Source organism: Centroberyx gerrardi, chromosome 15, assembly GCF_048128805.1.
Source record: "Centroberyx gerrardi isolate f3 chromosome 15, fCenGer3.hap1.cur.20231027, whole genome shotgun sequence".
Classification (NCBI taxonomy): Eukaryota; Metazoa; Chordata; class Actinopteri; order Beryciformes; family Berycidae; genus Centroberyx; species Centroberyx gerrardi.
In genome coordinates, this window is record NC_136011.1 from 18,047,850 (window position 1) to 18,071,961 (window position 24,112).

At 39.6% G+C, this 24,112-nt stretch overlaps 2 protein-coding genes across 2 annotated transcripts; both read right to left on the bottom strand.

Moving 5' to 3' along the window:
• Positions 1–1,252: 1,252 nt before the first annotated feature.
• gnrh3 (gonadotropin-releasing hormone 3) lies at positions 1,253–2,228 on the bottom strand. The gene is made up of 3 exons (XM_071927443.2): positions 2,091–2,228; positions 1,752–1,832; positions 1,253–1,418 (listed from the first exon to the last, which is right to left on the bottom strand). The coding sequence occupies exons 1-3, from the start codon at positions 2,226–2,228 to the stop codon at positions 1,365–1,367; spliced, it is 273 nt and encodes a 90-aa protein (XP_071783544.1). The 3' UTR covers positions 1,253–1,364.
• Positions 2,229–4,737: 2,509 nt separating this feature from the next.
• Positions 4,738–22,719, bottom strand: LOC139933380 (receptor-type tyrosine-protein phosphatase epsilon-like). Its single transcript, XM_078288687.1, has 20 exons — positions 22,603–22,719; positions 14,228–14,299; positions 13,947–14,043; positions 13,257–13,330; positions 12,671–12,804; positions 12,341–12,431; positions 12,111–12,187; positions 11,975–12,011; positions 11,760–11,857; positions 11,051–11,161; positions 9,803–9,966; positions 8,632–8,767; positions 8,227–8,376; positions 7,648–7,741; positions 7,203–7,279; positions 6,930–7,064; positions 6,551–6,676; positions 6,156–6,307; positions 4,945–5,080; positions 4,738–4,812 (listed from the first exon to the last, which is right to left on the bottom strand). Exons 2-20 carry the CDS (start codon positions 14,292–14,294, stop codon positions 4,738–4,740), a joined length of 2,031 nt encoding a protein of 676 aa, XP_078144813.1. The 5' UTR covers positions 14,295–14,299; positions 22,603–22,719.
• Positions 22,720–24,112: the final 1,393 nt, after the last annotated feature.

Genomic DNA, 24,112 nt, shown 5'->3' on the forward strand with positions numbered 1-24,112 from the left:
TTACGGGATTTCCTGTATTATCTGTAAAAATGAATTATTATTAAGCAAGTATACCAAATTGAATTAAAACCATATTTCAGGAAACATTATGAAAGCAACATTATCTATCTTTTATGAGGATTTTGCCAAATAATTGAAAATTTGAGAAAGATGAATATAAACCCAGTCAATTAAAAAAAAAGTCTCATAGTGAGCTGTGGAGAAAACTGACCTAGACATCATTTTCTTCTATAACTTTGTAAAAGAAGGTAAAGTAGGATATACTTTTTAAAAAATTCTTAAGTCTTTCCTCATCAAAGGAAATGATTGCGTTATGCAAATTACAACCATGAATATTAAACCAACGATGTGAAGTATCACAAATGAAGAACCATTGTTCTGGAAGTGCAATGGAATGTGGTTTAATTTCTCTCTAATTCTATGTGCTTTTATAATGTTCACCTTTTCCCAGTTGTGCCAGCGGGTTTGGGTTCATTGGTGTGCATTACAACCACGCTCTAACAATGCAGGGCCTCCCCGGTGTCAGCACAGTTCATGAATCCTAGCCCCTTATGCACCAGGCGATTAGTATGGTTCTCTGTCTGTGGGGCTTTGCCAGAAAATGAGTTCTCTTTAAAACATATGCCCCCTGCTGATTCTTTTCCTTTCCTGATATGAAATTCCAATTTTTATAATGAACACCAATTTCCTGTACAGAGAGAGAGAAAAAAAGTTTTACACTTTGTCTGTTTTGGATGACTGCAGTTATCCCAAATTAGCAGAAAACTATTCTGGACATTAAAAAAAAAAAAAAAAAAAGTATAAAATATTCAGGTTAGTGTCTTTCATTTATGGGCTAATGGAGACTCAGGTAAATATCATCTGGTGTAGTCTCTTCATCAAGTATGCACATGACTGGCATGACAGTAAATGAAATTACCAAAACTGTAACAAATTTAATTAAGTCATTGATTTCTAATAAATTGGCTTAATCACCAGCTGTTGTCATGCTAAGATTGTTGTATCACAAGTTTGTCATGCTTGTCGGTCGTGGCTGCATTACAAAGGCAATTTATCCTATTTAAAAGCTTAGAAAGAGGATTTTTATAGTGGAATGGCATCTTTAATCAGTTGTAATAGCCAGATCTACAAAGTGAAATTACATTTTCTGAAAAGCACATTCAACAAAACCTTTGATAAGTTGACCAAGATTCAAAAACTTTATTCCAATTTTACATGGATATAAATATTACACAGACCATATAATTGACATGAGTGTGATGAATGTGATGTTATCTCGAAGTCAGCATCCTGCACTTGGCTGATCCATCACTGGTGTTGATGATAACGTAAATAAAGTGAGGGTTTTTTCACACTTTAGCTCTTCATTTATATGGCAACCTTTTCTTTATTTTGAAATGACTGGACTCGTCATTAATCTGAGGAAATTGAAATTAAATCTCGGTTAATAGTTTGATCAGCTACAATCAGAGTATCTAATCTAACAACATTTACGTTTTCATTCATATATCACAGTAAACAAGTCTGAGCAAATTAGTAATACATTTGCAAACATCCACAAGATAAAATGAAGCCTACACATATTCAGTGCATGAGAAAAAAAAATATAGAAAAAAATAAAAGAGTCGGTGAACAGTTTGTGTATCGTCACTGCCGCTCTGGCACACGGTGGCACACGGTGCTACAGTGTACATTAATATTGCACAATTGAAGGAGACATTGGTAATAAATTATGTATAATAAGCACTTACTACATTGTATGGTCTAAGCCTCTCTTGGGTATGGGCACTCGCCTCTTCAGGAAGAGACACCACACCTCCTGTACCCATCATCTAAGAAAAGTACAGCAAAATAGCAAACTGGACCACTGTAGCATTCATCATGACATCAATAAAGCCCACTGAAACCATGGTTGATATATAATCTGAACCTAACTACATTCGCAATATTGTTATCCCGAGCAAAACAGCCTGACTCAGGCTTCACTGACCTATTTTATAGAAGTGTTTCTGCTAAGTTTTGCATTAAATCTCCTAAGACAGCGCAGTAGAATCTCGCTCTCTATTTGGCACATGGTAAAACTCACTTACCCTGATCGTGGCCTCCAGCTCCCCCACGCTTCTCTTTCCACCTGGTAGCCACCCATAGGACCAGTGCTGGGACAGGGTGACCTGCACCACCAGCGCCAGCAACAACACCTGCACCATCACTCTGCTGCTAGCTTCCATTGGAGCTGGAGAGGAAGCCACATTTATAATAAAATAATGATACCACAGTTTCCTCTCTCTCGACCCCATGGAGTTAGACTGCCGTGTGACGAGCAACTGGTAGGAAAGCGTCACCCAACAACAGTAAACAATGTTAGACACCAGTTAATAACAAGACAATAATTGTAACTTAATGAACATCAGGGAAACTTCACTGTGAACCGACTCACCTCTGTGTTTGCCTTGTTAGCATGTGGTGCATTAGCCAGGGGGGATTTTATAGGTGTTGTAGAAGGCTGGCTGTCGTCAGGATTATAATCCCCTCTCTGCAGGTGTGACACATTTACTGACTAATGGGACACAAAATAGGCTACTAATGGAAGTGGCTAAGTGCTGAGATATGCTTACATCACCACGAGGGTTCAAACAGCATGAAGTATTAAATTCATATATTAGTATCCTGTAATCATACCGAGTCTGTTTGTTTGATTGTTTTAATAGGTAAAAAGGACAACATTACGATGAAATCAGACATTTCTCTCCATCTATAATTTATTGCAATCAGTTTTTAGCAAACAGTTGAACTCCATACAGATGCAAAAGGCGGAACAGCATTGAGATGAGATGCGTGTGCATTACAATGTTACATCAGCTGCACGGCCCCACTGTCATAATCCTTATTTCTTATACTTTCAGCATGAAACGTATCAAGTACTTATTACTGCACAATTAACTTTGTTTGGAAAGCTAGTGGTACATTAAAATGAGGTCAACACTACAGCGAGTCCTTAGTGATGGTTAATGACCACGATAAGAATTTATGTACACTAAATGAACCAAAATGATCAGTGTTAAATGCATAAACCCATCTCAGCAATTTAATATAATGGAAATACAAACATGGCAGAAACTTTTTTACCCAAACTTAAGACTTCCAAACTCACCATTCCACCAAGAAGAAAATTGTAGCCTTGCAAAAAATATATGCTTTTGATTCTGCAGAGGAATTGGAATTTCCTTGTTTAAATATGAAACTAAGAACATAGTCCAAATATGTCAAAATGCCTGTGCATGCATATTTCATATTTTGCGTAAGCATTGGTTCTTAATATCAGTGCTTTTCACTGTCCCATAAATTTTTCTCCCCTGGATGATCTCAGTTCCTGGGGGATCTGGATGAACAAGGTTCAACTGTATCAATTATCAACTCTTCTTCTAAATCCAGATTTTCTAACAGTAAAATCTACAGTGTTTTATTTCTCCATTGGACAGCTGCAACACTCTAATCCTGTGTTACAGCTGTTATCATCAGATAGCATTTGTATCCAGTACAAATAATGAAATGAAAAGATCCATACATAACACCAACATTTAAAAACAAATATCCCTTAAGTCTGATTTCAACTTAAAATCTGGCTTATATCTATTAAAATTGTGTCACTCGGTGACAAGTTTTTCATGATTAGAACTGTCTTTCTAATCAAAATGGCACTGCTTTATGCAAACATGCATTTGTAAATTCAGTCTATCATTGTGTACAAAAAGTTATTTTTTAAAGCAGAAAGATGCGATGCTAGACTGCAAAACATGTAAAAATGATGTGTAAAGATGAGTGTACTAATATATTATTGTCTGCCTGTTTCAATGTAGCTAATTGCATTTTACTGCGTCAGGCACCAGTCCACTAAGTGAAATTGCCACAGGCAAAAAAGAAAGTTAGTGAAGTTGAATAAAATTGCAACAGGCGGCAGCTGTTAAGTTATTCATTGAATACTAGACAGAAGTGAGGTAATTTGCAGCATCTAATGTAATGAAATGTATCTTAACTTAAGTTTCATGTTTTTGTTTGAGCTAAAAGTAGATCATAAATATTATTCATACATGTCACACAGGATATCATTTCAGCACAAGCATTAATTATTTTATCTTATTTATCAAACAGACTGTATGTCTCCGGAGAAATCAAAAACCACGTTGAGTGGGCAACATAAAGGACAAGACCAATGTAAACCAAAGGCATTGTGTGGTCAATAACAAAATAAAGCATAAACAGAAGAGAATGCATGTACTCTACAACACATAAATAGCTATGATTCATTATATGTATGAAGTGAGCAATACATACTATATATACATAATTTATATAGATAAACTTCGAATACAATTATTTAACTTTTTTCCCTAAATAAACACTTTTCATTCACCTTCAGACTGGTGGACTTATGCAAATAAACATAAAGCTATGCTTTTTACATATCCAACAACTCAACCACCCTATTGACTTAACTATAATAATTTGTATATTTTACATTGGAGTACTTGAAGATCACACTCACACAAACATTCTTGAAAGAGACAGATTCTCTCGGAGCAAAGAATACGTATTCAATTATATTACAGTATGTTACAATGAATTTTAGATCTGTAATCGAGTGCAAAATGTAAAAAGAGCTTGCTTTAGAAAATAACATTCAGAAAAAATTGCATAAGTTAATTTGACAGACGTTTATGGTACAGTATCTGACAGGTATTATTTAAAATTGGCGTAGTCTGAGAAAATGTCAACAAAATCTTGAACCACTCTGTAGCAGAAGTCATATTGCTCCTGAAAAGGAAAAGCAGAGGAAGAGTGTTACAGTGCATGTATGTGTACAGTAGATTACCATGCTTCTAAAACTATTCAATAGTCTCATAGTATCTGCTCTGTACATTTGATATGATCGTGTTTTCTACCCACCACAGTCTGAACCATGTGTGGTCTCTGCATGCGTAAACTCTTGACTGTCTGAAAAACGTCCAGGAGGCCTTCAGCCTTCACCCTCTCCAGAATGTTACTGAGGGCGATGAAGGTGCCAGTCCGACCCGCACCAGCACTGAAACATGAAGGACAAAGCTATCAGCAACAACATTACAAAAAAAAACAAATCCAAAAAACCCCAAAGTTTAAATAGAAACTATGCCTGCAAATTGAAGATGAGCTCCCTTAAAGATGAGTCTATGGCTCAGTAGAAGAATAAGGAAAAGTGACATTTCTTCCTTTCTGTAACAATAGGGCTGCAATGAAATTCCTGTAATCTTAGAAGCACATCCTTTTATTTCATTTAAATGAAAAAGTTAGCTGGAGAAAAGGTGACCTTTGTGTAATAGTGCTAATAATCATCCTCACTTAAAGAGAAGCTAATCCAAACGCTAACACTAATCAGTTTGGAGGCTCAGTGTTTGACTGAGTCAATGTTTACAATGATGGTGTGATGGAGAGAGAGAGAGGGAGAGAGAGAGAGAGAGAGATGTGCGATGTGGAGGAGAAGTGTAGAGAGACGTTGGGGATTGCAATGGGTTAGCCCCATTCCCGAGGGGCAGAGAAAAAGCTTTAAAAAGCCCCTCTTAGACAAGTGGTGATGAAGGAATAGAAGAGAGTGATGACACCATTTCCTGTCGTTAGCTCATCTTATCAGATTAATCATAGTGGGAGTCGGAGGAGATTTCACTTTGAGAGGTTTTAATTGACTGTGAATCAGTGGATTGGATCAATCCCACAGGGCCGAGCTGCTTTAGAATCACTTCACCTGAAGCTAGGTTCTGATCAAAGCTTTCACAGCTAAGTCTTTATAAGGGATCACATAAGTGGTTTAGGCAGAGAACACCGGGTCTACCGAGGCAAAATGTAGAATTTATTGTAACAGGCATTTGCGGGAAAGAAAAAATTACTGGTTAAATTGAAATTCCTTCCAAAACCATTTTGTGTTTGGTGGGAATCCAGTGATCAGGCACTGGAAAAAGTACAGTGGAAATGGAAGGGGTTGTACTGAAAGTGTGTGATGGATCTACTTCGTTGTTAAATGTTTTGTGGTAAAAGCACTGGGTGTGCATTATAGGATATAGGTAATTCATATCCAAAGACGCACATCAGTGCTTGGATCCTCTTGGTTCCGGTGCTTGGTTCCTTACCTGCAGTGCACAATTATGGGATGGTTTCCAGACTGTTGCTGCTGCCTCTGCACAGCAGCAATAATGTCAATCATCCCTCTTCCCTCTGCTGGTATTCCGATCTCAGGCCATCCGTGGAAGTGGAAGTGCCGGACATGTTGTGACTGTTTTTCCTGGTGACATGGGGGAATATGCTGTTGTTTTCATGCAGTTGAGCTGAGTATTTTGAAAATGGTGCACTTGATCATAAGATGATATCATGAAAATGTATAAAGCTTAAATAAAACAAATAGGTTTGTCTGTGAAGACAGCTCAATGAAATATTAGAAGGCAAATATATACATTTAAAATATTTAAAGTAGATTTATAGATTTATAGATTTAAGTGCTATATATTGTATGTGAAGCGTTACGCACTGGTCTGTAGGTGAGCACCATGTCTTTCAGAGTGAAGGTGTCACACAGTGTATCTCCAGTCAGCTCCAGAGTGTAATCTCCAAATGTTACACTGCCCTCTGATGGCCAGTACTGGAAACATTTTTCCTGGTGGGAAAGGTCAGATGGAAATACCATTACATTTGACTGACAGATATTCTACTTTTGCTTGATATTCCCATTGCACTCCATGAAAACAGTAGAAAAGGAGAAAATATATATAAACTGTGAATATGGCTTGTTATATTTCCGGAAACATAAAAATACAACAAAAAAACCAAGACATAACAAAATAAAGACATAGTTGAAATGAACAAATCCATGTTTCAGTATGTACTTTTGCAAAAGCACTACGCTTTACCTGCTCCCTCTCCTTGAGTTCGGTGAGCATAACGATTGAATGACACCTCCACTCCCACACCATCCTCCAGAAGTCCTCCACCGTGTGAGACAGGGGGCCCTGGGTCGCGATAAAATAGTCCTTCTGCCTGTAGCCCTGGAGGGAGGATCATCCAGTAAACAACACTTGAGGGTGCAACCAACATAATATTTTGCATTGTTTTAAAAGGAAACAATAAGCTTTGAATATACTTCTATGGGAAATCTATACAAGAGGTCAGGAGGGAGTGCTTACATCAATGAAGGAAGCATTGATGTAGTCGGTGAACTCCTGTCCTCTTTTCACTGAGAGTATTACTCGGTTGAAATCATCTGCGAAAGAAAGAAAGAAAAAAAAAACTTGCAATTCCGATTCCTAATAAAATAAAAGTTTGAAAAGGTTGATGGAAAAAAAAACAGCTAAGTAAAACTTTAATTGTGTTATTAAAGCTGAATATGCCAGAGCCACATCAATATTTTCCACTATAAAAAGTTGTACGTTGGCTTTTTTTTTTTTTTTTTCACTGTACTCGCGGCTTTAAGTCGAGATACAAGCCATATCCAAATGTCATTCATGACACAGACAGGAATTGTTTAGCCAGATATCTGCGTACTTCAGGCAGCAACAGCGCAGTGGTACTTTGATGTTACTTGGATGTGATGTATTATGAAACAGTTCGGAGTATCGGAGTATTCCTTACACGGAATGATCTGAAGCACCCGGTTCTTCTTCATGTTGGCAGGAAGGTTCCCAGTTCTCATGTTCTCCTTCATTATGCGTACGTTGGTCAGCTTCTGATGGGAGCAAATAAGATCGGATTAACATGATCATAAAGTTTGTTTTCCTCCGTACAGCACAGGGCAACGGTAAGCCTCTCAGTGATTTTAAAGTTGGAAGCGCTAAAACAGCCAATGCTTCAACAATCGCGAAAAGTAACAATGGCGAGGCTAGACATAAACACATCTTAAGAGGTTTCTTATTAGTGGAGCAGAAGATGAGAAGAAGAAGAGGCACAAGGGATAAATTCCAGTCGGCGAGTAGGGAACTGCGAGGGGCGCAAATGAGAAATTTTCACCAAGCTACAGTAAATTCAATGTGGCAGATAGGAGTACTTTATAAAGTTATAGATGATTCAAAGCATTGATATTTATGTTACTACTGCCAAGAGCTGCACCCTGGGCAAGTCTTCTATGAAAATATACCCATGCAGGGTGTAGGGTGAAAGGGACGACTCCTTAACTGACTGGATTGTTTAAGAGTGAGTTTCTTTCTTTTGTACCCTGAACTCCTCCTCCAGGCCCAGCCTGTCGTGGGGCGCCCTGGTGTTGTGGAGCCTCTGCAGATGGCCCTCCAGAGAGCACACGTCTAGCTCGGTGTCTCCGTACAGATAGTACTCCAGCAGAGCCTGGTAGATGAAGGAGTACTGCATCTGAGGGGGGAAGACAGATAGAGAGAAACGGCGAAAAAGACAGAAAGGAAGGAAGGAAGGAAGAAGCAGAAGAAGAAGAAGGAAGAAGGAGAAGGAGAAGAAGTAGTGGTTTAGTTTGCCAACTATTTCCTCTGTCCATTTTAACATCATGGACAGGGTTTGTTTTCGACGTCCTCACTTGTTTACACCACAGCCAGAACACTGAGTTGAGCTGTCAGTCCAAGGTACAACAGGTCGGACGGGGTCAGCACTTACATCTGTCTGGATGAGTTGACAGCGCTGCTCTCGTATTCTGGTCACAAAGCCAAAGACATCCACCCTCTGCTCCATGTGCATCATGTCGATCATGCCGTCGATGACAATGAAGGTCCCAGTCCTCCCCACCCCGGCACTGCAGAAAACACACAGGAGGCAGAAGGTCCTCTCTGTTAGAAATAGCAGCAGTGTAGATAAGAAACAAAATGTATCCGGTAATGACTCTAATCAGCAGTGTATTAACTGAGAAAAACATCCACAGAGATCTTTCTTTCTGTCTTAGTGTTCAACACTTAACATAATACAGCTTAGAGATCTTTTGAATAAAACATATAATAAGGGACCTGATAGAAGTAATAGGCCCAGTTGTTGCGTTCTTGTTATGTGCTGCAATCTAATTCCTCCAGTCTCAACAGAGATGTCAACTGTGGTCAGCCCTAAGCATGTGTAAAATTGCTTCATGTCTGCAGCCCAAAAACACTCCTAATAGATTTACAAGGGTCATTTCAACAGACGGCACCTCTGGGAGCGCAGGGCCGGGATTCCACAGCGGGGTGTTGAAGCCTTTTCAATGGGCCCCATTCAGAACAACAGTCCCTCTCCCTCAGCACCTGTTGCAGCAGTTGCTACAATCGGCTGCAGATTTCTTAGTGAGGCTTTACACTGATTGACCGGACAAACAAATGCACATTCCAGGCATCCTATTACAGTGTAAAGAGGAAAAAGTAAAAACTGTTGATGCTCTGATTCAGATACAATGAGCTTAAATTCGATCAATGTTTTTTTTAACATTTCTACCTTAACCTATAGTAAAGCAGTCAGCCTTTGACCTCTCTTTTCTGTCTCATTCCACATAAACCAAATCTTCATGCTATTGACATAACAGGTCACACACTGTTGTTTTACATACCATAATTTAGTTTTGCTCATTGTTTTGTTCCAAAATGGGATATTCATCATTTGAAAACTGACTCTTAAATTATGAATGATAGCCAGGAACTCAAGGAAATCAAAAAGACTACTTTTAAAGACTGGATCCTCTGTATTTTAGAAATATTAATTCATGAACTTCAGGTAAGGATTTATTCTTCAAAATTAATATATAGCATTTTGGAAATGTACTCTTTGGTTATTCTGCTGTTTCTAGATCCTTGCCCCCACACATTTTTACCTGCAGTGCACAACAATGGGTCCGGCATAGGATGGGTTGACCGTCTTGACCTTCTTGAGGAATTTCAGCATGCCAATGGGCGAGAATGGCACCCCGAAGTCTGGCCAGCTGGTGAAGTGGAGCTGGGTGACCAGCCGGGGTGCCCTGGGACCATCGCTAGCCTGCTGTGAAGCACAGACACACTCAGTTCAAACCCGTAAACTAATACTGGAACTGGAAAGAAAATCGGTCAGTCAACTTGTTGTCCAGCTATTGTACCATAGCAGTCAAATAGAATTAGCAACTGCAGGAAAATTAACCCCAAATCAACTTAAAACTTGTGTTTTTGGCCATTTAGCTGTTTGTGAAACCACAGAATATAATTATTGTGCAGAGGTGACTGTGTACTGATTTGCCTTTCTTGGTCTAGCATGTGCTCTCTGCTGGAGGTGATCGTTTAATTATACTGTGTGAATAAGTCATGTCTAATGAATGCTTCCACAAGAAAATATAATTACATTCTGCTGAACACTTCTGACTGTTCTGTGCTCAGAGAGCTGGATGTAAAAGCATATTCTCTTAGCCTGTACTGCTGCTACAGTACAGTAACACTTTCTACAGATTCAGAGAGGATATCTGCACCCCTCTGGGTTCAAATGGAGAGGGAACAAAGTGAATTTTGCAATCTGAAGGCTTTGCATTACACTGAGATCTCACCCAATGTGGCACTCAAAATCACAAAAACAAAATACATACATATGTATGGCTTCTGTAGACGTGTTAATATGAATACAATGCACATTTTGCACATTGTGTATATTTGCTGTCAATTCACATCTGTTTTCCTCCACATTTTCATTCACACGTTGTACTTAAAATGTTCTAGTGTTGAATTTGTATGCTGTGTATACTGTATATAACTCCAATTTGCCATATTCTTTTTCTGTTTATATTCAATTTTTCTTTACTTACTAACCCCAACCCTTACTATTTACTATTTGCTGTTAAAATGATCCAATTTCCCCATGGGGATCATTACAGTTTCATCTTATCTCATCTTAAATTATGGCAATTAAATTCAATTATGAAAAAGTATGATGCCATTTTCAGAGCATCTGTTTCTCTGATTAGGGACAACACATATCTTCAATTATTGTATGCTTGTTACTATAAATACAACTTGTGCTGAAAAGTAACTCACAATCTACTGTATGTTCTGCCTAATTAGACACAGTGGTGATAGTCACATATTTTACTTACATATTGTACACAGAATTTTCTAATGGTGTAGTCTACCAGTACGGTAAAGTCCTCCATTGCCACTCTGATATTTCCGTACATCCAACAGCCTTGGTCAGGCCAGTACTGATAACATTTGTCCTGGTGAGAGAATAAGAATCAGAACAATTAACAGCTATCCTTCTTTAATTAGAACACTAATCTATGCCTTTAAACACACTTTATAATCATTACAAGATACATTAGAAACGGTTGTATTGCTACATTTATTGTATTTGTTGTGTGTATTTCACAATCCTATTCACAGACAATCAAGAGGAATGTGTGCTACTCTGTCAGTCAATAAGATCCTCACAGTGACGTTTCAACTCATTAATGGGATTCTCAAACTAATTATCATGAGGCCTCTCAGGATCTTATCAACAATTATTCCCTTATTGATCCCCAATGCCTCTGTTCTGCAGTATCAAACCCGGTTTGGCTCTCGATTGATCATCCCTTTGAGGCTAAATTTAATGTGATGCTAAGTAATCTGCTGGGTGACACTTCATATAGATTCTCAGTTGGGAAAGGGTCAAATAAATTATGCCCATGACTTTGGGTCAGGAGAAGACAAAAGGGGCTCAAGTAATGGCACATCAGAGCCATATAGATTGTGTAGGTGCATACTAGACGCCGCCCTGCTTAGTAGAGGCAGTAGAATCTAACATGGAAGGAGAGTAACGGAAGACAAACCAACCTCCTTCCTTTCTTTCAGATTAGTCAGCATTACTATGGTAGCTGTCTTCTGTTCCCAAATCATCCGCCAGAAGTCAGCCACTGTCTCAAGCTTTGGGCCTGAAGGGGAATCAAGAAAAACACCAAAGTGTTACACAAAATGTACAAACGGCCCTAAACATAATTGTTTACTTGTGGAAAATCATAAAACTGAAATAAGCTCAAATTTACATTTACCTTGAGCTGCGATGAATTTGTTCTTCTCTTTATAACCCTGTATGAAAGAACAAAGTATTGGTGCATGTTTCTAATAGTCTATGTCTGCGAAAAAAAGATCCATATTAAAAGTTGCTATTTCCCACTTATGACTCACATCAATGTAAGACGAATTTATGTAGTCTGAACACAAATGTCCATCCATATGATTTAACACCACTCTTGAATGGTCATCTGTTGAAGAGAGGAGAAAAAGATCAAACGCCTGTAAATAAAGTTTCTTCTTATTTTCATTCCAGCCCTGCCCTTAGTTTTATTGATCACTCAAATTCCAAGTCCAAAGGTTACATTTATATTATCCGCTGCAGAATATAGATCTTCACTCACATGGTAAAATGTTCGGGTATCTGTTTTTCTCTCTGTTGTGCTCTCTGCTCGCCTCCTCAAAGGACCCATGGTGGTAGTAACATGGCAGTGACTATAAAGAGAGAACCCAATCCCCAAAAGATAAAAATAAAGCCATTCATTAAACATTCATATCCAGTACTAACATAACATTTTATGACTAGTTTTTGGTACTTGTTCTATACATGCTGGACAAGCATCGCAGTCACAGTTAGATTGTAAACAGTTACATACTCTGCTGCTAAATAGTTCACAAAAAATAAACCATTACTCATGCTTAGCTCAGGTGTGTGGAGGCACAAGTAGACCTACATTGAACTCTTCTCTGAAGAGCTTGCCGTCGTCTGCAGAGCGTATCCGGTACTCGTCCTCCAGAGAGTCAAGAGGGATGGGGAAGTACCTCTTGGATGGAGAGGGAGATCTGGGGAGGAGGACCACTGTCTGCTCTCCTGTGTGGGATGAAATATATGGTGGTCAGAATACTAACGTTTCCCCATAGAGAACATTACAAGCTCTCATAGCACCTGCAAAAACAAGCCTGATGGTCATTAAGATTTCCTACTTTTGGGGGTACATGACAGAAATGATTTCTTGAGTCATAAACATACTGCTGTTGCTGCATGAAACTGTCTCAGCTCCAAATTTGGCCTTTCCTTTTTTTATTTTTATTTTTTAACTTGAAATGAAAGTTTATATGGCTCCTTATGTGCTCGGAAAGTTAAGGGCCTACGGAAACATTTCAAAGTACCTTGGCGTTAGGATCATGAAAGTTTCCTAGCACATAAAGGACAGTGTAAACTTACAATTCAAATAAAAAAGAAATGAAAGCAAAAGACTGCATTACAACATTTTCATGCGCCAGTGGTTATATATATTTTTTTTAACAGCAAAACAGTACCTTGTTCTTCCAAGAAGCCATTTGGAATCTTCTTATCCACCGAGGTAACTAGAGCTTTCCTGTGGTTTTTGAACCTAGTTAAACCGAGAGAAGAAAAGAGCGAACAAGACAGTCAGAGAGGATAAAGGCCAGTTATCTGTATTAAAAGAAAAAAACGAGATAACCCCGTACTCTAGAACAGAGCTGCTCAGCACACAAGGGAGGCAAATACCAAATACCAAAACCAATATCAACCATTTGAGAGAGACAAAGCTGTTCCTTCTCATGAGAAGCGGCGTGTTCCCCGGGAAGACGAGCCCGAGGTCTGAGTTTGTTGGTCAGTGAATGAGTGTCGACCGCCTGATCTGACCTAGCTGTTTGTTTGCTGTCTTACTTGAGGTGCAGCTGTTAACCCATAAGCCCCCTGTTCACCGCCTGTTCCCAAGCCACCCCAACTGACCCCTAACCCCCCCCACCACACACACACACACACACACACACACACATTCTAAGAGATAGTCAGAGAGAGAAGAGAGAGAGACAGGAATAACGAGAGAGAGAGAGAGAGGGAGAGAGAGAAAGAAAGAAAGACAGAAAGACAGAGATAGGGAGAAAGAGAGAGATAGATGCACATTAAGACAGATATAGTGAGTTGTGTGTGTGTGTGTGTGTGTGTGTGTGTGTGTGTGTGTGTGTGTGTGTTGTATTTACCTTAGACAGTAGATTGTCAGGAGGACAATAATGATAAGAAGCAGTGATATGACCAGTGTTGAGGGCAGCACATGAGCCCCCTGATGGGTGGGGTTTTCTGCAAACAAGACACAGTGGACCATATTAGTTCCATATTAACCTCACACCAAAACACACACAACATTAAAACAAATTCTTGATATTTGTTTGATAATTTCAGCATCACAGGAAAACAAACTGTAAAGACATCTGTTCCTTTGTCATGTGCAGTATTATTGTTCTTCGGTCGTTGCAACAATTACCTGCAGTTTGGTTCTCATGAGAGGAATTATTCAAGGCTATGGAGGTCCCAATCAGAAACAACACCATTGTCACTGTGGATGAAAAGAAAAATTGTTCAATGTCCATTTTAAATCACATTATTTCACTGTTCCTCAACAGAAAACAGATGAAGTCCTGTAATGCTTCACAAACTCCACTAGACGGCACCAAACCAATGAGAAATGTCCCTCCTGGTGAAGGACAGCTCAGCCTTCATGAGGCTGGAGAATGCAGCCTGTGCGTCTGACTGGGCAGTGCAACTCCTTATGGGCAATCTGCCCGCAGCCTTGTCCTGTCATGTTCATTTGAAAGACGAGCAGCATCTCAAATAACCTCATATCCAGACATCGGACAAAACAGGAGGCATTATCTCATAGGTGACAGCAACAAGATCCCCTGTGGTCTTTGAATTGGACACTGGAGATGAGCTCAACATAATATTTGTTAGATGTAAGACATCTCATTTTGCAATACTATCTTTGATGTACGACACTGTGCAGCATGGCACAGCATCCTGCTTGGTGACAATAAGACTCAGCTGGAGACACACAGACAGCTCCACATTGATACTCAACATTGCACAGATTTTTCAGTGATCCAATGGGCATAATTTTGATTTTCTTTTAGAAGCAAAATGATACTGATGAACAGGCTTAGATAGAGAATCAGAGTGTTAGTATAAGTATATAGGTTATATTGTTGGCTTTATGAGGAAGACCAGATGGTCTTGTTTTCCTCTTCGCCTCTCTCTGCCTTTCTCTCCCTTTCTCTCCCTCCCTCTGTCTCTCTCACTCTCTAACAGTGAACCATCATTTTATTCTAAATCACATTCTCACTCTTCCCTTTTACTTTTTTCGCTGGAAGCTATTAGTGATTTAATTGTGGCAGAGCTCTGTGAGAGTATTTCCAAAAGGATATGTCACGTTCCTCATGACACCAGAACTAAATCGATTCTGACACATTATCCTCGTGTCTTATTATCTCCAAATGTAGCAGACAATTTCTCCAAACCCACATCCGTCTCCTCTCTTTTCTCTCCTATCCTCCTAATGAGAGGGTAAGAAATCATAGAATAAATTGGGCAAACAGGGCAAATCTGCCTAAGTGGCTTTGATGGAATAAATGAGAGAAACAAGATTTGAATGCCCTAATTTATCCTCTGTTCTACGTCGCCTTCTCGTTATAGAGGACACTAGATTGGATGGAATAATTCATTGTGTCAATTTAGTTCTTCTAGAAATGGGTCATCTAGGGGCCTAATTTGTGATGTTTGAGAGATTTTTTTTGCACACCACCCTAGGGGGGTTTCATATAAATATAACTCCCAACGCTTTTGTAGGAACTGGAGCTACATAATACTGCTGTGACAATGTGGTGATGTTCAAAGCAAAATGTATGTTGCAACTTATAAATTATTATTTGACAACAAATTAGGGGCTCTGGATATTGCACAGTACAGCATCTCTGTGCAGTAAACATAACGCCCGTGATAAAGACACACACGCACACATACATCTGCACACACACACACCACACATACACAGACACATTTTTTCCCCCTTTTCTCACTTCACATGCATGCATGCCTGCACATACGTTCCACAGCCAAAGGGTATGTGCTGCATATGTGCCACACTGTGTTGAAGGAGCCAAATATCTCTCCAGTGTTAACAAGCTGACAGTGTCGACACCTGTTCCCCACGCTACCCCACTGGGCAAATCACGTTCACTCACACACAATCCCGTCCTACAGCTTCATGCTGCAATGCATGCTGTGTGTACGGGTCACTGCAGAGGCCATAGTATGTCTGTCATCTGCAGGCAGCTTTATATAGCCAGCAAAAAAACAAGAATTTAATTGATATGTAGAGTACGTCGAATGGACTGTCCCTTTAAGTGGCCCAGATAAATCCAAAAAGTTTGGATAATTCAGGTCTAGACTGAGAGAAGATGCAGGGTTATTCCTGCATAGGTCTGATGAAGGTCGTCTAGACTGAAACGTCATGTTTTTTAACTAATAGAGGATTATTTTTGCCCTTTCCTTTAATGGCAAAGTGAAAAACAATCACAGTTTAGCAATGTTGCAGAGAGGAGGAGAGTGAATGATCCTGGTTTAGTGTGTTGTCTGTAGACATTGCCATGTCTCCTAATGGACACTAGGGGTCAGATAGGCTAACTGCGAATGAGCGAGTGAGCGTTACAGATGCTTTGGATCTTAAAAAAAATTAAAATAATAATAATCTTTTGATTGGTGCAATGCATCCATCCGACCAGCAGAGGGCATTAAAAACACAACTCGATAGTTCACTAAAGATGAAACGGCAGCAGACGTCTCACTGGTTGTGTAGGCGGAAAGTCCCACTGTGTTGATTGGCTAAACGGCAAATGTTGCCAGCATGGCCGCTTTGTTGCTAGATTAAGCAACTTTATTTGCTTTTCAAAAGTGACTAACTGCAAATCTAGCTAACTTTTCAGACCATGGGGGGAAATGTTAATGTGTTAACAAATTCAGGGTTTTTATGGGTCCTGAAAAGGTCATAAAATGTCTTGATTTTGACTAACTAGACTCAAGGCCTCATAGTCAAAAGTCCTTGAATATTGCTAAATATTTAAACCATGAAAAGCCCTGAGATGCCAGAATATAATGGGCTATTACATCCCCATCAGCTACTTATTACACTATTCATTCCAGGGAGCCCTGCCTTTCTGTCTGTATTAACCGGATACTAACAATATTGTCATACTTCAGCCTCCACCACCTGCTTGTCATTAATGTTCCCAGTGAATTTAATTATGCTGCATCACTTGAGTTGGGAGAGCAGAAGCAAATTATCTTACTCATGCATGATCCATGCTAACATTTAGAATGCATAACTAGGCCGGTTGAACCTTGAGGGTAATGTTAATATTTTGTGCTCTAATATGCATTGTTCAAAATCAGCAAGCTTTCCTTTTGTGTTGGTGTACAGAAGAGACTTGGAGATCATAATGTGTGGTAGTGTGTGACAGCTATAGAAACTTATGAAAAAATAACTCAACATAATGGCAAATCCCTGGGTAATTCAATGATTAATAAAGCTCTCAAATCCCAAGAGTCATAGCATCCTAAAAAGGACTCCGCTTCACTTTACCATCTCCCTCACCTTGGCTCTCACATGAAAACCTGAATTAGCAAAAGACACCCAGAGAAAAGTGCCATCAGAAATAGCACCACCTACCCTAGAAACATATCCTTTCCTTTTGGCAGACTTGTCTGTCAGCCTGCTCACTCATCTTTATCATTAATTCAAACCAAACTGTACAGTAGAAGGTGCTGTTATGTATTTTCCATTTCCAACTACAAAAGTGAAAAGGTATTTGAAAGGTTTTTCTTGTGTTGCTGTTAAAGTGATGGTCCTTTCATATATACATCACTCTACCTCAACACATTTCACTCTAACTCTAACATTTCTGGAAGATTCTGCGACACAACCTCACTGTGACCAGTAGTCATATCTTCCTTTTCAATGAGCTCAACATCACTTGTGTTAAATAATGTATATACCTTGCTGTGTGTCCTGAAAATGTGTTTAAGCAAACAAATGGTGTGGACTTCTGAATATGTAAAATCAACTATTTGCATAATGACTTTCTGTGCTGATCCACACTGACCTTCACTAAAATAACAGTGGTGGCTATAGGCAGGTGAACATTAATCCCAGCCATACCTCTGAGTGGAAAGCCGATTGTTTGTCATGACAGCGTTCTAATTGCAAGCCTAGTTGCAAGCCAGATGAAAACCCATATAAATGAGAATAAGAAGAAATATAATAACAATTGACTTATGAACACATAAGACAACCTTTCCACAAAGGTGCATCAAGATTTTTCCTGTACAAGGATTTTTTTGCAGCTGCCAAAGCCTTTTCTGCTTGTGCCAAAGTGAAAAAACAATGAACTGAAAAACAAATCTGGAAACCACGTATTCGAATCTTTTGACTTTTGCCGCAATGTGGCCATCCGACCAGCAGATGGAGCGTGTCAGTAACACGATTTAGGGTAATTTGCTCAGCAGAAGAAACAGCAGCAGATGCCCCCTCATTGGCTGGATTTCCAACTGTGACAGTTATTTGGCTAAAAACAGCAACTGTTGTCCACTTGGAGACTTCACTAGATTTAGCAATTTCACCCACCAGTAAATTCATTTATCAAAAATGACTAGCGACTCAAGCTAGGTTTTTTGGACCATGGATGTCTGCAGGTCCTGAAAAAATCTTAAATTGTCTTGAATTTTATTACCTACATTGAAGGCCTCAAAAGTCCTTGAATGCTGTTTAATGCAGCCTTGACAACTTACATTAAGTTTTAGAGGTCTTAAAATGTTTGTAAATGTTAGTAAATGTTAATAATCCTTTGACAGGTCCCACTGGTAAAAAGAAATGTTAGCCTGCTGCTTCTCTGGAATTTTTAGTTTGCATACTTGATAGTTAACTTCTATGTGATTGTGTCATCCTTTACCTGTAGCTACTGTAACAAAAAAGATTTGCTCTTGACTCCTCGATATGTCTATTCGGTGGCTAATTGGCATGATCTAATAGTTTGGATGAAGGATGCTGCTCAGAGTTGCACTTCTGGGCTCAGCTGCTTAATGACTGGAATGGCATTTCCTTCTTTAACCATGATAACTACTGCAAGGTCGACACTTGACTCTCGTTTTATACTGTTTTATGGTTTGCAGGTAAATGGCCACATGGAATCATCACCCTGCCAGCGGAGATCAGATCTACTGCACTGTTTCAAATTCACCAATCGCTGTCACATGCATCTTGTTGGGAAATCATGACTGAACCTGTATTGCTGTATACTGTGATGACAAAACTTCAGTCCCATTTAATAGATTGGTTAGGCATTGAAGTTGGAAATACATAATGATGAATTCATTATGCATTCATGGCCTCACAATGAAAAAGCTGGTGTTCTGTCCCATCTCAATTTCAAGGGGTCCATGCTCTATGCTGCCTTTGCCCAAAAGCCAAACCCCAGTCTAAATTCCAGCCTTCAATCAGACTGAGCTACAGCTACAGTAGATCAGCCCCTACTCTATCATCTTATTTGACTGCTGCAGCTCATTATATGAGGTCAGGGGTAGCAAATTGCTAGTTAAAATGTCTGTGCTGTCTTCTCTGTTGCCACCTTCCTTGTTCATATTCCTAGTATGTGCCTTCATAGTCCACTGGTTTAATACGATACAATAATTTGCAGCCGTCTTCCATCAAAACAGTATTTTCAGGCAAATAATTTCATCTTCACAGCCAGGACCTCACTGAGTAGCTTGTTCAGTAATCCATCTATACGTCTTTTCCTCAATAGCCTATGGAGAGAACTCCCAGAAGGCAATGACAAAATGTTAACTCCTCACCTTACCATTAATTCACATATTGGTGCATCATTTAAAACAGGCATTGGATTTTCCAGTTTATATATAGACACCTTGTTTGCTTCCTTATGGCTTTCTATGTTTCTACAGTGAATTCAATAGTGAGTCTCTCATTCAATCCCATGCATGTTCTTATGTCTGATTTTATTATGGGTTCTCGGCAGTTAGCGTCGATATTAAACATTAAAAAACAGACAGATTAAGCAGTTGTCCTTCGGTTATCATTGCTCAAACTAACACTGATTTTTATCCTCTGTCTTCCAGGTCCTGTTACCTGCTATTCCGACAATCTGCGCTCCCAAAAATTCCCCTTTGATCTTCGCTGATGCTGGAAAACGCAATGATGAGCTCCTAGTTCTCCTTCAAGCTCAAGCTGATCTGTCTCCGATGTGGACTGCCTCCTAATCGCTACATGACTCATTCCTTCAGGATTGGTTGCCTTTGCTCTGATGATTGGCATATTTGAAAAAAAAATGCACAGGCGGTTGCTGGGTTCTGATTCATTAAAACTTGAATGTCCATTCCTGATCCTGAGGCATCATTTGCTTTCTCATCAATTTGGACTTTGTGTCACTCAGAAAACAACAGTTGGTCTACTGGACACATAGTTAATTGTGTCACTATGTAAATACGCCCCTTGACCAAGCTGGTCCAGGCACACACAGCTCTGACAGGTCTCACATAATGGTAGTATGACCTCTGTCTGATCCTGTACCATATTGATTGGTCTTTCTGTGTAAATGGCTGCCATACACACAGTTAAAATAGGTATTATGTAATGTTATTATGGCCAGTATCTGATCTAGGAACGCCATGTTTCCGTGTTTTGTCTCCTTGCTACAGGGATATCAGGTGGGTCATCTTAAGTATCAGGAAATAGCAAGGAGATGCTGTCCTAATAGTTTATATTTTGGTTCTTTGATTGACTGCTTTTTTGGGGGATTTGTAAACCTGATTGAAATGAGCAAGTTCAGTCAGGAAAATCCAGCAGGCTGCAGTCCATTGGTCCGCCCAACAGAAGGTTCACTATACACCAGCAGTCACACACAATCTCCATGAATAGGGCGGACAATATCAAACTGCACTGGTACTAACCCAGTCTGTTGCTCTCCATGCAATCTGCTGTGTGCGTTCTGCTGTTGTGTGTTACTGCATGCACAAAGACTCTGCCTCCATCTCAACCCCAACTGCCACCTGCTTAGATCTGCTTTCATTTTCTGTAGTGTAGAATTATGCATAAAAGCAGATCTATTCATCGCCAAAACCATTGATCGCTATGTCATCTTATCAAAATAAAAGGTTTAAACCGAATGTGTTTTCCTGTCTAACACACACACACGCACACACACACACACACACACACACACACACACACACACACAGCATAAGAGAATCACTACCACACCTCTTACAGAGATTTTGTTTTCATGATGCACTCCCATTTACTTCCCTAAAATACCACCATCCTGCCTGCTAAGCACCCTGCAGCAAACACACAATCTAACCAAAGGATCCACAATTGCATCCCTACACCACAATCTTCCATTACATGTTAGATTTATATTCTGGATGGTGCTGTAGATTAATTGCCATTGACCACAGTGGCTAGTGGGACATGATGTATGGCATGTAAACATATAAAAGCCTCACTGTCGAGTCTGACCTGACCCTGCTAAAAGCTTACTGTGATGGAATCAGCATTGATTTGAAAAATGCATGATTTCTAAATTATTCAACCATGTTCTATCAGTGACATTGTCTGGAGGACATTTATGGATATCTGCCAGAGGATACTGTATATGCTTATTGACCTATGAATTATGGTCTGGAACAATAGAAAATAACATTGTTAAGTATGTGTGGCTATGTGTTTAGAAATCTCAATGAGGCATCCAGAAAACCTGTCTGTTGCAAATATGGATATTTCCCATATTGAGTACTCGCACTTGTTGTTTTTAATCTCATTATTTCTAAACAAATTCTATAATGTCAGGATAATAATTTGCTTTAGGAGAAAAGTATCAAATGTTCTTTTTATAGTGGCATCTCAAACAATAAAAATTATATCAAATAGATAGTCGTATCCTTTCAAGTCTCAGGTTCTTCACAAATCAATACAGCCTCAAAGACAAATCCATTTTGTGGTTGGCACAGGATGGATGACATGTCTCGTAGAAAAAAAAAATTTTGTTTGTTTACAAGGAGAGAAAGAACAAAGGCAGTGCAAAAAAAGAATACCAGAAACAGCCACCACTTCAGTTGTCAAGTGCTGGGGAAAAGGATGGAAGTAGGGCACAAATACATGTCAGTAAAGTGAGGCAGCAGAGAGGAGAGGAAAGATGAGAGAGGAGATGAGATGAGAAGAGAGAGGAGTGGGGCTGGAGGAGATAAATGTCTGGATTCCGGGTTCAGAGATAACAGCCATAATGGAAGACATCCTTAGTACACAGAGGCAGTAAAAAAGATGAAGCTTCTCTGTCGGGTTAGTGTGTATTATATCCTCAAATACAGCTTGCAGTATTTCACATATGAGGGTTAGCTGTAGTTGCAACAAGACTAGCTTTCAAAATGTCTAGAAAGGTAAGAGGTTTGTATCTAGCATAGCACATATTCCAAAACATTACATTGCAACCCCTGCCATCATAAAGCCTTTCCAAGACAATGATAGTGAATAGAGGGCATGCTACTGTATCTTCACAGTGTCATTTTTTAAATCCCGGTTACTTGTCCTCTGATCACTGTGTCTGCTGCTTGGTTAAGGTCAAAAGAATCAATCTGGAGAAATGATATGAAATCCAATTAATCTCATCTAGAAGAGAGACACTGAGAATACTGGATCATTTCCCATTAATGGACTGAATTTCAATTGATTCCCTGCATTGATTGAGTTGAAATGAAATCGACCTGGACTGTGGTCAGGAGGGTTAATAAAAGACTTACACTTCCAAGCAAAGCCAGTGAGATCTGGTATCAGTTGACCCGTCGGTCCATAGCAACCATGTACTCCAAGTTCCTTTCCTGGTCGGACTTATTGGGGTTTTCTACCCTCAGTCCAGCTCCCACTCACATCCTCTCTGAGCTCTTGGTAGCAGTACTGGATGGAGAGAAGATTGTTTATTGCTGGTTCCGGCGGCTGAGATTCTGTTGAAGTGTGTCAGAGCTTCAGACTTGGATCATGGCACATGGGATCATGTGGTCTTCATAAACAGATACCACCTGGAAAATTAAGCAAAGTTGAGCAAGTTAGAATACATATCAAACAAAGTTCAATCAAACCAAAAGGCTGCACTACACATGATTTTGTTGCATAGCAAGTAAGGCAGATTTTCCCTGACTCACTGTTTAAGGCTGACTAAAAGGAAAAATCCCCATGAAAGGCTTGAATACATAACAAAAGGGACTGGAATGAGTGGGAGTCCGCATCTGTGCACAATCTGTCTGAGAGAGGGACTTCGCACTACATTTAATCAAGTGGGTGAGAGTATATGTATGTGTGTGTTGACGTGCAATAATTGTACATGTAGTGTTCTTGTACTGTGTTTAGTGCTCATTCCTACAACTTCTACACTGTGAGAAGCATCCCTGTTGCAACCTACCCACTGTGGCAAAGCAAATAAGCTATTTATCTCCAAGCATGCAAAACAAATTCTACACAAACACAGTTTTTCCAAACATGTTACGCATAAAGAGTTCGCACACATTCAAATCTTGTTTTCAACAAAACAGTGTTTAAATAGGAATTATCACCAAATTTAATAACAGTTACAACAGTTACATTGTTCAATCATTTTATTTCCAATTAGAGTTTTTCCATGCATACAGCACTGGATCTGTCCATGAATGCGAGTATACTACAAAAAAAACATTGCATATTATGGGAATTGGAATTAGAGCGCCATAATTTCTTCGCTATTGACACAAAGCCTTCACTGTGATGTTATTCTATCGGCCCGGCTGAATCTGAGAAAGAAAGCATGCCTCTTAGCGCCCACTCACTCCCACTCTCCCAGGGTCCCTCTGCCCACAGGTGTGAGACACAAAGCCATATTGTTAACACTTGGCCACTGCGACACAGCCGAGCAGCAAGCAGAGGAGAGGAGAAGAGGTGAGTCAGTCACTGGGCCCAGCTGGGACAAGCCCACTCAGTCTGAGCTGTGCTGAGGAAAACTGGCCACTGAGAATGTACTAAGTATGCAGAAAACACCTATTTTCCCATACTGTAGCAGCAGTGCTGAGCTTTTCCAAATGCTGTCAATTTGCATTGCCTTTGCTCTGTCTTTATGCTGTATATGGCATTTGAACATAAACATGATTGCCTTTACAAACACCCCATTTTACCCAAGTACTATAAACCAGTGGAGATCATTGAAAAACTAGGCTTTAAGTTACACAGTGTGTACAGACCATTCTACAATTTATCTGATTCCAGGAGCAGGTGCAAGTTACTTTC